This window comes from Elephantulus edwardii, unplaced genomic scaffold, assembly GCF_000299155.1.
Source record: "Elephantulus edwardii isolate Elephantulus edwardi_28Jun2011 unplaced genomic scaffold, EleEdw1.0 scaffold00014, whole genome shotgun sequence".
In the NCBI taxonomy this organism is placed as follows: Eukaryota; Metazoa; Chordata; class Mammalia; order Macroscelidea; family Macroscelididae; genus Elephantulus; species Elephantulus edwardii.
Window position 1 is genome coordinate 201955 of NW_006399764.1, and position 15522 is coordinate 217476.

General features: G+C 42.0%; 1 protein-coding gene across 1 annotated transcript; it reads right to left on the minus strand.

Annotated features, from left to right (window-relative positions):
- Positions 1-14597: 14597 nt before the first annotated feature.
- Positions 14598-15299, minus strand: TMEM215 (transmembrane protein 215). The gene has a single exon (XM_006881250.1). The coding sequence runs from the start codon at positions 15297-15299 to the stop codon at positions 14598-14600; it is 702 nt and encodes a 233-aa protein (XP_006881312.1).
- Between the last annotated feature and the right edge of the window lie 223 nt (positions 15300-15522).

Here is a 15522-nt window from a genome sequence, read left to right on the forward strand (position 1 = left end):
TTTAGGATTGCAATGCAGCTTCTTACCACCAGGCCATCAGAACTCCCTTTAAGAACATAGTCAAATGTCAAGGAATAAAAACCAACAAATGATAGTATGTTGCCTTTTATCCAGTTTTTGCAATTTTTTTTTCTCTGAAATATTTGAATTATTTGCGAACAAGTTATAGACATGATGCTTTTTTTTTCTTTAAATACTTCATTGTCCACTTCCCAAGAATAGAGAATTCTTTCATGGAGCCATAGTACAGTTATTGGAAGTAAAAAATAAACATTGATATAATTCTCTAATAGTTTTTTTTCCACTGAGTTTAAGTACTGCTTAATGGAGATGTCAACTTTGATCACTTGGTTAAGTTGTGTCTATAAGAGTTCTCCACTGTAATGTTACTATTTTGATTTTTACAATAGTAGTAATTATTTTAGTTCTGTGACAGAAAGTACAGGAATATATGATACAATTTGGGGTTGTGTAAAAGGACCACAGGAGTAAGCTAGAGGAAAGCTTATAGCTAAAGTTGGGACAATTTATTGATTAAAATGTAATAATAACAGCAATAACCCATGGAATAAAAGAATAACCTATGAGTTCATGTCTATATAAAGAAATGACTGAACGAGTAAATGAAAACATGAGGGAGAAGTAAATGCTCTTTCCTGGATAAAATGTCAACTGATTAATGTTGAATGAATGAGGAAAAATGAACATTATCGTAACATTTGATTCAGGCAAGAACCATCAATGGATGATAAAATTTCATCACATTTTATTTTCATTTGCATAATGAGATTTTAATAATACTCATTAATAACTATATAATCTAATTAAATTATTATCAAACAAAGCTTTACTAAGACTCTGTAAAAATTGCCACCCTAGACTTTAAATAGCCTAATATCTAGCTGAGCAGACTTGTATACACAAATTATTTCAATACAAAGAAGAAATTTATGGTCTGACGTTTAAGAGGAAGATGAAAAATGAAACTATCTGAGGGAAAAAAGAAAAGCCCGAGTATTAAATCTGTCTGACCCAGTGTGATAATGGTTTATATTGTCCCCTCCTCGTACTCCATCCCCCAACATATGTTTTCAAAGAGGAAGGAAACAGGCTGCTCGTCCCTGGGACTGATGAGTGAGGAGGAAGAGCGATGTTTTTGTAGGCAGCTGTCCCTTTGGTTTCCAAGGGAAACAGTGGTAGAAGCTGCAACAGAAAAAGAGTGGGAAGGCTGTGGTTTAGCGCAGATGGGTCATTCTTCCATCAGAGTCTATGCACAGGCAGCTTACCTGGGCATACTCAGTGATGGTAGATTATGGAGAGAAATAGCAAAGTATTGAGATAGTGAGAAAGAACAGTTTTCATTTTCCATAGGGAATTTCTTGGGAAAAACTTCACTCTTAGAATTGATCCCCTTTGCCATCCAGCTGAGTCGGGGGATATTGCTTTCTCAAGATCATGGTGCAGTTTCTTCTTCCATGGAGTTCACAAATGAGTCACAGAGAAGGAAGCGTGGAATTAGCTATTGGGACCCAGGCACTCAGAGCATGATTAAAAATGTATAAGAGTTAAGGAAAGAATAATAAAGTAGACCCTTCTCTAGACTGAGGCATTTCTAAGATTGCTAATCCAATTCTCTATTTTGAAGTCATCATTGGAATCTGGTTCCGGTTTCTCTCCTGTGATCCCAAGTCCGCTGTGAAGCTTAGCCAGGTCCTGCTGGGAACTCAGCAGTGGTTGGCAGGGCTCGGAGTCACCCAGGAACAGTTGGGGAACCTCCAAACTTGTTGATATTATTGTTATCAGGCAGTCAAGGAGTCTGAGGCACAGGATCAAAGAGGGCCGGTTCCATTTGCATTCTCTCCTGACTACTGTTTCTATTTAAAAGGTCTAATTATTGGAATACCAGAGGAATGTCTATCTGTGTTTCATTGACTATGCAAAGGCATTTGACTGTGTAGATCAAAACAAACTGTGGCTGACTCTGAGAAGAATGGGAATCCCAGAACACTTGATCGTTCTAATGCGAAACTAACACTTGAACCAGGAGGCAGTCATCAGAACAGAGCAAGGGAACACTGCATGGTTCAAAATTGGGAAGGGCGTACACCAGGGATGCATCCTATCTCCATACCTTTTCAACCTATATGCAGAACAGATTATCCGGGAGGCTGGGCTCTATGAGGAGAAATGTGGGGTCAGGATTGGTGGACGAATAATCAACAATCTGCGTTATGCGGATGACACAACCCTGCTTGCTGAAACTGAGGAGGACCTGAAGCGCCTGCTGCAGAGTGTCAAGGACTGCAGCCTACAATATTGATTGAGGCTCAATGTCAGGAAGACAAAGATTCTCACCACTGGACCAATTGGCAGCATCAGGATGGATGGTGAAGAGACTGAGATTGTACACAGCTTTAGTTTGCTTGGCTCCATAGTCAACAGTCTTGGCACCAGCAGCCAGGAAATTAAAAGGCGCATTGCCATGGGAAAGTCTGCTGTTAAGGACCTCTCCAAAGTGCTGAAGAGCAGTGGTGTCTCTCTGGAGACTAAGGTGCATCTGATACAGGCCATGGTCTTCGCAATCACCTGTCATGCATCAGAAAGTTGGACAATGACCAAGGAGGATAGAAGGAGAATTGATGCCTTTGAGCTGTGGTGCTGGAGAAGAGTATTGAGAATACCATGGACTGCTAGGAAAACAAATAGATTTGTCCTGGAGAGGGTTAAACTGGGTGGCTCCTTGGAGGCAAGGATTCTGAGGCTCCGTCTAACTTACTTTGGACATGTAGTGAGGAAAGACCGGTCCTTAGAGAGGGACATCATGCTTGGGAGGGTGGAGGGACGGCGCAGGATAGGAAGGCCCTCTATGAGGTGGATTGATTCAGTGACTGGGATAATTGGGATGGGAGTGTCAGAGACAGTGCGATTGGCACAGGACAGAGCGGAGTTTAGGGCTGTTGTACATAGGGTCGCTATGAGTCGCCGGTGACTCGACGGCACATAACAACAGCAATAACAACAATTATTGGGCCAATGATCCCTGCAAAGTCTGGAGGCCAGTAGAATGTCATGAATCCATTTCAATAAGTTGGGATAAAGCACTGACCTCCAGTTACATTAGGGAAAGTGACGTTTACTTACATCTCTGTAGCAAAATCCCAATCTTACTCTCTTACTCAATTTTACGGATTAAATAAGAATTCATTAATTTAGTAACTTTTTTTTCTGTGTACCTCTTTATGTTCTAGACATTAGATCAAAATGCAGTTGTATGAGCATAATTTGGCCCATGATTCACACCAGTTTGAGATTATAAAACCAAATGAAAGCTAAGCTAATGGTAGTGAAGAGACAAGGGACATTGCTGTAGTTGACAATGTCAAAGATCATTGACATCAACTGGAAATATCTTTGAAATGTAAACCCTATTGATTCAGAGAATGTGGGGTGGAGCTCATGGTCAATCATTGCGGGCAATTCTGATGTGTGCTGGAATTGAGAACCTCTGGTCTACCTGGAAAGAACCCTAGTGACAGAGATGTTAAAGTGCTCAATTGCTGACTGAAAAGTCAGTGGTCTGAACAACAGATGAAGAAGGCTGCTTCCCTAAAGACTTACAGCCTTGGCGACCCTGGGGTGATGGGCAAGCAGGTCTACTCTGATCCATTCAGTTGCTATGAGTCAGAATTGACTTGTCAGCAGCTTATTTGTTTGGCAGTTTTGAGACTATTCTGATACAGTTGGCTTGGATTTTGGGTAAGGCTGAGAATGTTGGTGAATAAGGTCTTATGGGGTGAAATGGGCTATTGATCCCCTGACATATTGCTCTGCATCATGAAACTTGGAACTCTTATAAAACTCCTCGTCAATTTTTTGTTATCTGTTTGAGGGTAGGAGTTGGCAGCACCTTAAAGGGTAAACTTGGGAGTGTAGGGAACTTAACATTTGTAAGCAAACCATGTCCAGCAGATACATTTTTGTCATGATCACCCAAAGGCCCCCAGCTGAGTAAAGAACCGATCTTTGGGAGACAGCTACCGGGTGAATGATAATTGGAAGAGGAACGGAAATGAATACCTCCCTTTTTTCTCTCCAGTCTGATTTCTGGATATGTGGCTTCTCTGACACAATTTGAGAATACAGATACAGAGATGAGGACAAGAGTTCACTCAGTCTGTTTTACTGAATGCTGGTCCTCAGAGGAGACTGGAGATATACTTCCCACTCAGTCCCATGTTGGATGGTCATGGAGCACATTAATAAATGATGATACCCATTCAATAAACAGCTATGTAATGTCAATATGAACCAGAACCATTCTGAGTGTTGGAGATACAGGCATTATAAAAACAAAGATCCTCAATCCCCACCAAAACCCCCCACCTCTAATCTCTCCAGAATTCCCGAATCAACTTAACTATTAAAATATTTATTACATAACACATATTTCCATCTCAAGGGTCATCCACATTTTGTTAACACTCTGAGAATTACAGATATGTCCATGCATGAAGGGACTCAACCTCCAGGCAGTGGAGGTAAGGAACATTTTAGAGCACAGAAAATGTTGGCTGTGCAGACATAAGCCTGGTCATGTCATCATTTTTGCTGGGCTCACCACGATGCAGAAAGACCTCCTGTGTTCTCTATAGACCTGTGTGTTGTAGTTACACATATCCCAGAGATTCCGATCAGATCTTTTCATTGAAGGGTTCCTAGGTTATTTTGGTTCACGCAACAGCAAAACAGCTGGTTGAGAAAAAGGACTGCTAATTAGTTACTTGTCCTCAAGGAGAAAGAAACCTCACTCGTGCAAATGAAATGAAACTCAACAGTAGCTTGCTGGATTAGTTTTTTTCCTAAAACAAAATTAAGTGAAAGCTGAAAATCCTTGTCAGTGGGAGGTTGATCGTGTTGCCTGCAATGGGCTGGAGGCAGGCTGGCAAGGACTCCTTCCTCTGTGGAAGAAAAGGCCTGTACAGGTCTTTCTGACAGTGCAGGAGAGGGCTGGCTTGGACCAGTTAAAGCCGTAATGGAGGAGTCTGACTTCTTTCTCCTGGCTTTCAGAGCAGCTGCAAGCTGCATCTCAGCCCTTTCCTGCCTGCCCACCCCTCCCACGTCCACTGCTGCCTCCAGTCCCCTCAGGAGTCTCTGCGTTTCCCCCATATGTGCGATGTTGCCGGCTCACACTTGGCAATTTGTAAATACTGCTTTCTTGGCTTGGCACATTCCTTTCCACATCTCTTTAGCCAGCTGCCTCCTACTCTTTCTTCAATCTCATGCTGGATCTGTGTCTTTGATGAAGTCTTTTCTGGCCGCCAGGAGAGGGTTAGGAATCCCCTCCATATGCTGCTGTCCAATGCCCTCAGCTCAGCCCTGGACATCAGCTTTCCCTGACAGGCTGTGCGTGTCTAGAAGACAGAAGTTCTGGCTCTTCTGTTCTTTGCTATATCCCAAGCACTGCATCACACCAGCTTCATATACTCCCTTGCTGTTGCTGTTGCACTGTGCTCTTAAGTCTATTCAGACGCACAGCAACCCTATCGGACAGAGTTGTTTTGGTTTTTTTGTTTGTTGTTTGCTGTTGAGTCAGATGGACCCTTAGCTGACCCTCCAGCTACTTTTCAGAAGCAGTTAATCACATGGGGAGAGATTGCCCATCCTTCCCCCATGGGGTATGTGGTGGATGTGAACCATGCGCCTTTGAGATTGCAGTGCAGCTTCTAATCCACTAGACTGATACAGATTAGAATCACCTTACATTATTTTCTAGGTTGAAATTGTTATGAGAACATAATGCCAGGTCTTTCTTCTCATTGAGTGGCTGGTGGGTTCGAACTTTTGGTCTTATGGTAAATATCTCAGTGTGTAATCCTTGCTCTCACCCGCCAAACCCAAACCCATTATCACAGAGTTGATCTCACCTCATAGCAACCCACAGTTGGATTTCTGAAGTGATAAATCTTTATGAGGGGAGACTGCCCACTTTTCTCTTGTGTAGCAACCACTGATGGATTAGAACTATTAGTCTTTTGGTTAGCACACAACTCCATATTGTTGTTGTTGTTGTTATGTGCTGTCGAGTCACTTGCGACCCATAGTGACCCTATGTACAACAGCTTTAAACTCTGCTCTGTCCTGTGCCAATTGCACTGTCTCTGACACTCCATCCCGATTATCCCAATCACTGAAACAATCCACCTCATAGAGGGTCTTCCCCTCCTGCGCCGTCCCTCCACCCTCCCAAGCATGATGTCCCTCTCCAAGGACCTGTCTCTCCTTACAACATGTCCAAAGTATGTCAGGTGAAGCCCCAGAATCCTTGCCTCCAAGGAGCAGCCTGGTTTAACCCTCTCCAGGGTGAATCTGTTTGTTTTCTTGGCAGTTCATGATACATTCAATACTCTTCTCCAGCACCACAGATCAAAGGCATCAATTCTCCTTCTATCCTCCCTAGTCATTGTCCAACTCTCTGATGCGTAACAAGTGATTGCAAAGACCATAGCCTGTATTGGATACACCTTAGTCTCTAGAGTGACACCATTGCTCTTCAGTACCCTGGAGAGGTCCCTAATAGCAGACTTTCCCATCGCAATACATTTTTTGATTTCCTGGCTACTGGTGCCAAGAGTATTGACCGTGGAGCCAAGCTGACTGAAGTTGTTAACAATCTCAGTCTCTTCACCATCCATCCTGATGCTACCAATTGGTCCAGTGGTGAGAATCTTTGTCTTCTTGACATTAAGCTTCACTCCATACTGAAAGCTTCAGTCCCTGACCCTCTGCAGCAAGTGTTTCAGGTCCTCCTCAGTTTCAGCAAGCAGGGTTTTGTCATCTGCATAATGCAGATTGTTAATAGATCTTCCACGATCTTCCACACTTCTCCTCATAGAGCCCAGCCTCTCAGATAATCTGTTCTGCATACAGGTTGAAAAGGTATGGAGATAGGACACATCCCTGGCATACGCCTTTCCCAATTCAACCTGTATGCAACTCCATATACACCCCTTTAACTATTACTTCCGGAGTGAAGATCACAATGCTGGGCTAACTTGGTGAAAGGGAAGACAATGAGTATGGAGACTGTGCAAGAATACAGAAGAAGGCTGCCAAGAATACAGTCACGCTTTAACTGTGCTGTGGCCGCTCAGCTTTATTACCCCAAACTTGTTTGCTTTGGGCCTGTATCTTCACACTGGGAGAGAACCACAGGTTTATAGGGTCGTGGCGGTCCTGGGACCTGGAGCCTGAAAGATGAGAGCTCGTTTGGGGGCAATCTGGCTGGGAGAGGTATGCCTGCTCCTTGTCTGTTCTCCTGCTCCAGCCTCCAAAGTGCTGCAGGCATCTGTTTTAGCATCTGTATTGTTACATGCAGTTAATGCCTCATCTTCCTCTCAAGGCAAGAGGTAGCTACGTTAGGACATTTAAAATTATTTCATTTTGCCATCACTGTATTTCTAATTCTTTAGCCAATGTTATTCACTTTGTGCTCCTTTAGCTTTCTGGGTTTTATTCTATTTTATTATTAAGTTATATTTTTTTAATTTATTTGACCTATTTATTGTCAGTTTGAGGACTAAGGTGTAGTGTGTCTGATTCAGGTCGTGGGCACATCCCACGCCTGGGACAATGAGCAGGGACTCAGGTGCGTAATTTGTAGGGGAAGGCAGTTGAGGTCCATGGAGCTGGGAGACCACTTGGGATCACTATGTGGAGGGGCGTGTGTGAGTGTGTGCCTGTGTGCAGGGCTGAAGTCAAAGTGGGACTCTTCACCCTGTCTCCCTACACTTTCCCAGCATCTGCCCCATCTCACCTCCTGCCCCTTTTCACGCCCACTCCTGTCTCCCCAAGATAAGATAAGTCAGATCTCAGCCTTCAGGATGGGATGAGGGAGGAGGTATGGGGAAGACAAAGGAAGCCCCCCCCCAGCAGTTCACTGAAGTCTGCCTGCTTATGGAGAGGTCTGGACCCCACTTCTCCCTCACAGTCCACTCTCTTCCCCAGGTCCCTCTTTGAGCTGTGGTATTGGAGAAGAACACTGGATATCCTATGGAAAACCAAGGAAACAAATTGAAGAGGGTGCAGCCAGAGCGCCCTTTGGAGGCAGGAATGATGATGAGGCTTTGCCTCACATTGGCCATGTTGCTAGGAGTTGCTATTCCTTGGAGAAGGACATGATGTTGGGAAGGGTGGAGGGTCAGTGAAGGAGAAGAAGATCCTCAACCAGGTGGACTGACACGATGACTGCTGCGATGGGCTCTTGTGTGTCAGGAAGGGTGAGAATGACGCAGAATAGAACAGGGTTCGGATCTTTTGTTCTTAGGGTCACTCTGATTCATGCCAGACTGAAGGGCACCTAACAACAACAACAACAACAACAACAACAAATACTTATTGGACACTGTTTTACTTTCTTTCTAAGTTTCTACCCCATAGGAAGTTTGTAGCTAATTTTTGTCCTCATTTGAATACTCTTTAATTAAGTGCATATATTTATTTTCTTAAGGAACACTGATGACATAGTGTGCAACGTATTGGGCTGCTGATGGAAAGGTCAGCAGTTTTAACCCACCAACCTCCCTGAGGGAGAAAGATGGGCTTTTCCTCCCAAACAGTCTCAGTAAGCTGATGCAAGTATCACAGAGCCAGAATTGATTTGATGGCAGTGGTTTGATTTTTATTTCTTTTCTAGCCATCTAAAGATTCTATCACAATTCCCCAACATGTCTTTTTTAGTCTTTCTACTTCTAGATTAAGTTACCCCTTTAATCCACTCCATTTTAAATTTATTCCATTTTGCTAGCTATTTTCTAGCATTTTAAGAGAACAGACGTGGGATGTTAGACAAGGTGGATGCTAAAACTGCCTGTTTTTTCTCCTTACACCGACATCTCCTTGAAGGCTAACCTTTGCTAACCCCTTCCCTGCCCTCACTGGAAACCCTTCTTGCTGTTTTTAAAGGAGAACTTGTTATTCCCCATGGCCATGATAAAGAGTGATTCAAAAGAAAGTCCTATTTTCATCTTGTCAGGTCATTTGGAAAATCCACAGGACAGATTATATGGGCCAGAAGTTATTAAGCCTGACCTCAAAGACTGCTTAGGGGAATTGCTGAATAGTGCCATCCTCTCTTCCCAGAACAAGCCAGGGCTTCACCACATTACAAACACGGTCTCTGAAACACCTCACGCAGCCTAGAGAGTATTACAGAGAGCAGGGAGAGATGGTCTTCAACCCAGCCTTCTGGAATTGACCTGAGAGAATTCCTGTGTGGCCTGGAAGGTCCTGTTAAGAAGGACCTTCATGTTCTTGAATACACTTCTCAGAGAGAACCATATTCAAAGGGAATGAATTTTGTTGTTCTACTTGCAGAATTAACCCGAGCATATTGATTCTTGATTCACCTTCTTTCTGGTCAAGGATTTAGAAGACTGGCCATCATGGGCTCCTAGAGCCACCAGTTCCTGTCATGTGTGTACTATGGCCACCTCATGGGGAATGGCGGAGGGTAAAAGTTGAGCAATTCAAAACAAACCATGCAGAGAGGGAAAAACATTCTGAAAAGATTATCTCTTTATCTTTTATTTATTTATTTATTTATTTTAATAAAATGAAGTTTCCTCAAAGAAACAATAGGCTAAAGTAAAAGTAGGATCCAAATCATTGAAGCTTAACTGGAGGTCTCAAGAAGTGGAAAAATAAAGGGGGGGGGACATAACCTTAAATGGAGATAATTCATTGATAGACATGGAGACCTGATACCAGTGTTTACCTACTTATGTGGGTCCTTGGTTTGGACTAACCTTTTTCTATTGGATGTACATGGAGTGAGGACTCTGTCAGAGGCTTGTGATATCACAGTCAAGATCTTTGACTCAATTTTATGCCTTCTGGACAAGAGATTGAATAAAATTTCGTTCTTTCTTGAGATACTTGGTTGAGTCACACATTTGTCCACATCTCCATTCTCAGTTTAGTTTTTCTTTGTGAGGAACTGAAACACACACAGTTCAAGACTGGATGGAGTCTGTTGCATTCCTGAATGTCCAGTTTGTTTGTAAAAGTCACTATAAGGTCTATTTTATGGTGTGTCCTCCTGAAGACTGACACCGCTGTGATTTGATTCTGAGAAACACACTACTGGTATTTTAACTGGGGGAATGGCTTCTCCCTCTTAAAAATTTTTACTCTAGGCCTGCTATGGAAACCTTTTTTGAAGCAGCACTGTTTTATCTTCTAACCTACATTGTACATCTGCATGAGTGTAGAAAAGACCTGTACAACAATATGGAGTGTTTGATTAATTTATACATTTCTGCGCTTTAACTTTGCCATGTATAAGAAGATAACACTGATTGTAAAATTCCATCTCTATGGGCATATATCAGATAATGCTGCAGTATTACCAACAACAGGAAAAAAGTAAGACAGAAAAAAAGAAACATACAAAGTCATCTATAAAACTCATTAACTAGTCCCCAATAAGGAATGGCATCATCAATTATGACATCTCGCTAGCTGACATATCAATCATTAAATGATAATTAGGAATATAGCACAGAAATATTAAAACACACTTCGGATCTAATTAAAAGAGGAAAGAAAACACATCATGATAATATGTAACCACTTACGCACTTAGAGGAGCCCTGGGAGAGGATATGCTAAAATGGGAATAGTTTTGTTAGGATGGTAGGATTTTCAAAATAGTTTCTTATTCATAGTAATAGTCATTAACAGTATAATAGCAACAAAGGATTCAGCAAGCAGATGATATGAGTGTAGAGAGGCAGGATTAAGAAATAGACAAGCAGAGATTGTAACAACAGGGAAAAGCATTTAAAAGAATAAGTTTCTCTGTCCTATCTTTGCCATTATTTGTCAGCTCAGTGGATATCAAGATCTATAGTAGGTAAGACAATTTGAAGAAGCCAGTTAGTCGAGTTTGGAGCAGAGCCTGATCTGAACTATGTCTGGGTTTGTTTGCCAGGGTGATTTGCAGTAGAAACTAAAATTTGAAACTGTTGTCTAAATACACTCCAGCTTGGAAATGTTGGCTGAATTTACACTTCGGAGCCAAGAAACAGAACAGTGTGGAAAAGAACCCATGTGCATAATTAGTAGGAATACAGAGCAAGAGGAGTTCAGTAGAAAACAGTTTTAAAAATAAATTAACTATTTAAAATTAAGTTGAACCAACTATTTGAAGTAACAACAAAAAAAGGAACCACCACTGCCTTCTTGAGAGTTCTAGCTGGACCCTCTTAAAGGCTGCCGGGAACATATTCTCTTATCTGTCAGATTAATATTGATGATTTACCAAACTTGTTGATATAAATGATCGCTCGATTTTCCTTTAAAGAGCTCATATTTTTCTGTGTTTTGCTTTTCTTCTACCTATGGTCAGAAGAACTTCTGGTAGTTCTATTGATGCTTTTTTTTTTTTAGCTGGTTTTGGATAATCTGGTCAAAGATAGAGTTAAGCCTCTCAGCCTACCATGTGCATATATAAAATAATTCTTCAAATGCATAAGCAGTTACTTAAAGATCTACCTTAAAGGAAATCTTAAAGGAGATGGATGGAAGGGAAACCCGAAATAGGCTCCTTCTGACAGAGAACTTGAAAATACGAACTAATACTTCATAGCTCTGCATTCTTAGTTGGTCCTTGATCTACAAAATTGGGATGTGTGTGTTTAATATATTTACTTATACATGTAACTATGTAATGGAACTCTAGTGGTTTGTTGTTTTTGTATCATTGAGAGGGAACCAGCCCAGAGCTGACTCTCCATCTGATATTTAGAGGCAGTAAATCACATGGCAGGAGATTGCCTGTCGTTCTGCCACAGAGAAGCTTGTGGATTTGAACCATGAACCTTTGAGTTGGCAGCATAATTACGACTAAGCCAGCAGGAGAAGATGACCCTGGATGAGATGATTGACACAGCAACACAGAGGGTAATGGGGAGAAGTGTGTCGGAGTCAGTGAGACTGGCTCGGGACGGGGCAGGCTTCAGAGCTGTTGTACATAGGGATGCTCTGAGTCGTAGGTGACTCGATGGCACATAACTAGAAGCCACCAGAGCTCTTCCATATGTGTATGTTTTGTACCATATGACGATACTTGAGCTGATTTCAAGAAATAAGAAAATAATTATTCCAAATCTCAAACCATACCTGACAGTTGAGTCTTGGGTGAGATTTGATGAGCCACTGAGAATATTCCTCTCCAAGGTCTATGTTCTCACTTCTCAAGATCTCCTCAGTGGCAAACACGTTAGAGGAAGTTTTTATTCCTAAGAGTTATCCAATAATTTTCACCTTCACAGAAATAAGATTTTCCTCTTTGAAAATACATTACAGTTATTAAAAGGTATTGTGATTTTTTTAAAAAAAGGTATTGTGATTTTAGGAAACTACTCTTCTGTTCCCAGATCCAAAGTAAAGGTATAAGATTGCTTTGAGTTATACCATTATTTAAACTTTTCTCCTCAAATATTTCACTCATCACATCATCACCATTACTGAAGAATGCATTTTTGTGAATAAGTAATATTTGGTAATGAAAAAAAATTTTTCATAAATCTACACAATTATTTAGAGTAGTGGCAAGAATTCCATCCATGTTGAATATCATCAGGAATTACAAAAATGTTGATACTGCATTTTTGGTAATTTATTTTCTGGCAATGACATAATAACAGATAATATTCAAACTGAAATAAACTACAGAAATAATCTAGTAGAAATCAGCCACCCTGTCTCTAATCCATAGACTTAGGAAATGGAGGTGTCAGAAGATGGAATTCAACTGTGGTCACACATCTCATTTCCTGACATTTAAGTTGCACTAAAAAAAAAAAAAATGACAGTTTTAAATTTTATTTTTAAATTGTTGCTTCTCTAAAGGGCAGTATTCCAAAGACAGAACAGTTATCTACACTTGCATTATTTAAGCAAGAGTTGCAAAGATGGACCTGAAATACACAAAAGAGATTTGCCCCAAATGTTTGTCCTCAATTCCCCTTTTTGGAGAAAATAGTTGAAACTAGCTTTTCATTTAAAATAATTTTTTGAAGAATGATAAATTATCCTTCAAGATGCAGTCTACTACCAGTTTGGTACATCATTCAGTAGTTTCTTTCAGGAGAGATCAAATGCCTTTCTTGTTGATGACAGCTGAGCAAGTGAAATAGAAAGACTTTTTAGGGCCCATTGTGTTCTTTAATAGTGGAAAAAGAATGAAAGAAAACAGACCTTAGTCTTGTGATATTCACTGGTTAGGTGAATTTAATAAAATCTGGGCTTTAGTTAAATCTAATAAGATTGTTTCATTGGTATCTACAGTCTGTGGGAGTGTTGAACAAATGTACAAATAATGGCATTTTCAGAGTTTTAACTAGAACATTTCATGCAAAATCAGCATAAAGTCTAGGACCACTGTTCAGACTTTATAGTCTTCAGATTTTAAATGGCATATAACCAAAAAGCCCCAAACCCATTGCTGTCAGGTCAAGTCCAACTTACAATGACTTAGGATAGAATAGGCCTTCTCCAAGGTTATAATCTTTATGGACACAGACCCTGACATTTTTCTCTTAAAGAGTAACTGCTGGGCTTGAATTGTTGACCTTTTAGTTATTAGACAAGCTCTTTAACCACTGTACCATCCAAGGCTCCTTAAATGACATATAGGGATAGTAATTATCAATATATATTACCCAGAAATGTTAAAGACTCTTGCACATATATAATCATCATTTTGATTTGTTTAAAGCAAGTTCTAATCTATGAAAATATTTCATTGAGTCATTTTGCACCTGATATGGAAATGATACATAAATGATAGGAAATGTTAAAAAAACCCAGCCCACTTCTGGGGAAGACTCAGTAAATCAGCTTAGATTTAGATTAAGAAGTAACATAGTCAACTAAAAATGGTTAATTTTTCACATAGCTGGTCACGCTTCATTTGAAGTCCCCAAACTTGACAGAGGATAATGCTGGAAAACTCAATTCAAGTAACTCCTCCACCTCCAAAAATCATCCCACCTTAAAAGAGATGTAACTCTTAGAATTTTTTTTCCTTCCAGCAAACATCAAGTGTGAAAAGCTTTTCTCCAGGCAAACATCATTTCATACAATTGCACATAACTGTTCCCCCCCCACCCCATTTCTTCTTACATAAATTTGCTCGGCATCTCTGTGGTCAGCCCCTGTACGGTTTGATTGCTAGTATCTGTCGTTCACTCTACATTTATCTTGCTTTCAGCAAATGCTGAACAGTACATTTTTTTTTGGGGGGGTGTTATTTTACAAAACATTCAACGTAATTGAAATTGTTAAAAAGCAGTTGGAACTCCTGCTCCCATTCCTACCTGCTGCCTGTTCCTGTGTCCCTGACTTTCTTCACCTAAAATTCCCTGAAATGCATCCCCAACGTGCCTATTTACATGGCTTTTGGACACTGGGAGTTTGCTCACCCATCACATACCAGGTCAATTTCTAACAGAGTGGAGGCTGTTGGAGCAGGGCCGTTCCCTTCCTTTAGGAGCTGGGGGCAGCCATGGTCCTGTTGATGCAGGAAGCAAAGCTTAGACTATGGTCTCGTGGTCCCACCGGCCTTGGCTCTGATTGATGTAACAACAGTATCTGTCGTAGGGGCTGTTCTGCTTGTAGGAGCAAACGATGATACTGTCTTGGGGCACGAAGAAGATGCTGTCCTCCGGCTCAGGGCAGTCGGACCTGTCCCAGGCTGAGCACTTGGCCTCCAAGGCACTGTAGGCAAGGGAACTGGCCGAGGGGCAGTACCCATCCAGGTATCTGGACGTCTCGAGGTGTGCGCTCTGGGCCTGGCTCTGGCCTTCTTCCTCTTTGGGTGTGGGGGTGGTGATGGAACTGGCAGTCACCACCTCGCCCTGCCCCTGTGGGGGAGACTGTCCCCTGAGGCCCGCCTTCTTAGCCAGCTCATCCGAGCTCCCCTTTCCTGACTCCAGGTCTGAAGGGGTCCTCAGCAGTTCCACCACCTCCTTGTCCTTGGGCTTCCGGAAGCAGGGCAATTTGCGGACCCAGAGGAGTTCGTTCTCGGGCCACTTGGTGCAGCCCTCGGTTTTCCTGGCCAGGGCAATGGCCGCGATGCCCGGGAGGCAGATGGCTGGCCCAATGGCCAGCAGGGGGATGTTACCCAGAGTCTCCCCTTTCATCCCAGACACGGTGAACATGAAGCCAAAGACCAGGAAGACACTGACCAGGGCCACCACCAGCCCAGTCCTCGGGTTGATGTCATCGGGCCGCATCTTTCACTCCATCCAGGTTGGGGGCTGTGTGCTAATGCAAGAGCGTCTTCCTCTCTTCTGTCGGAGGTAGAACCACAGTGGGTTAAACAACGGAAACATCCAAGTCAAGTTCCCACCCACCAACTCAGTTGCTCCCTTTCTGTCTGTCTGCCCTGGTTTTCCTGTCTCTCTGTCTCCCCCAGTTTCTTTCTCTCTCTCTCTCTCTCTCTCTCTCACACACACA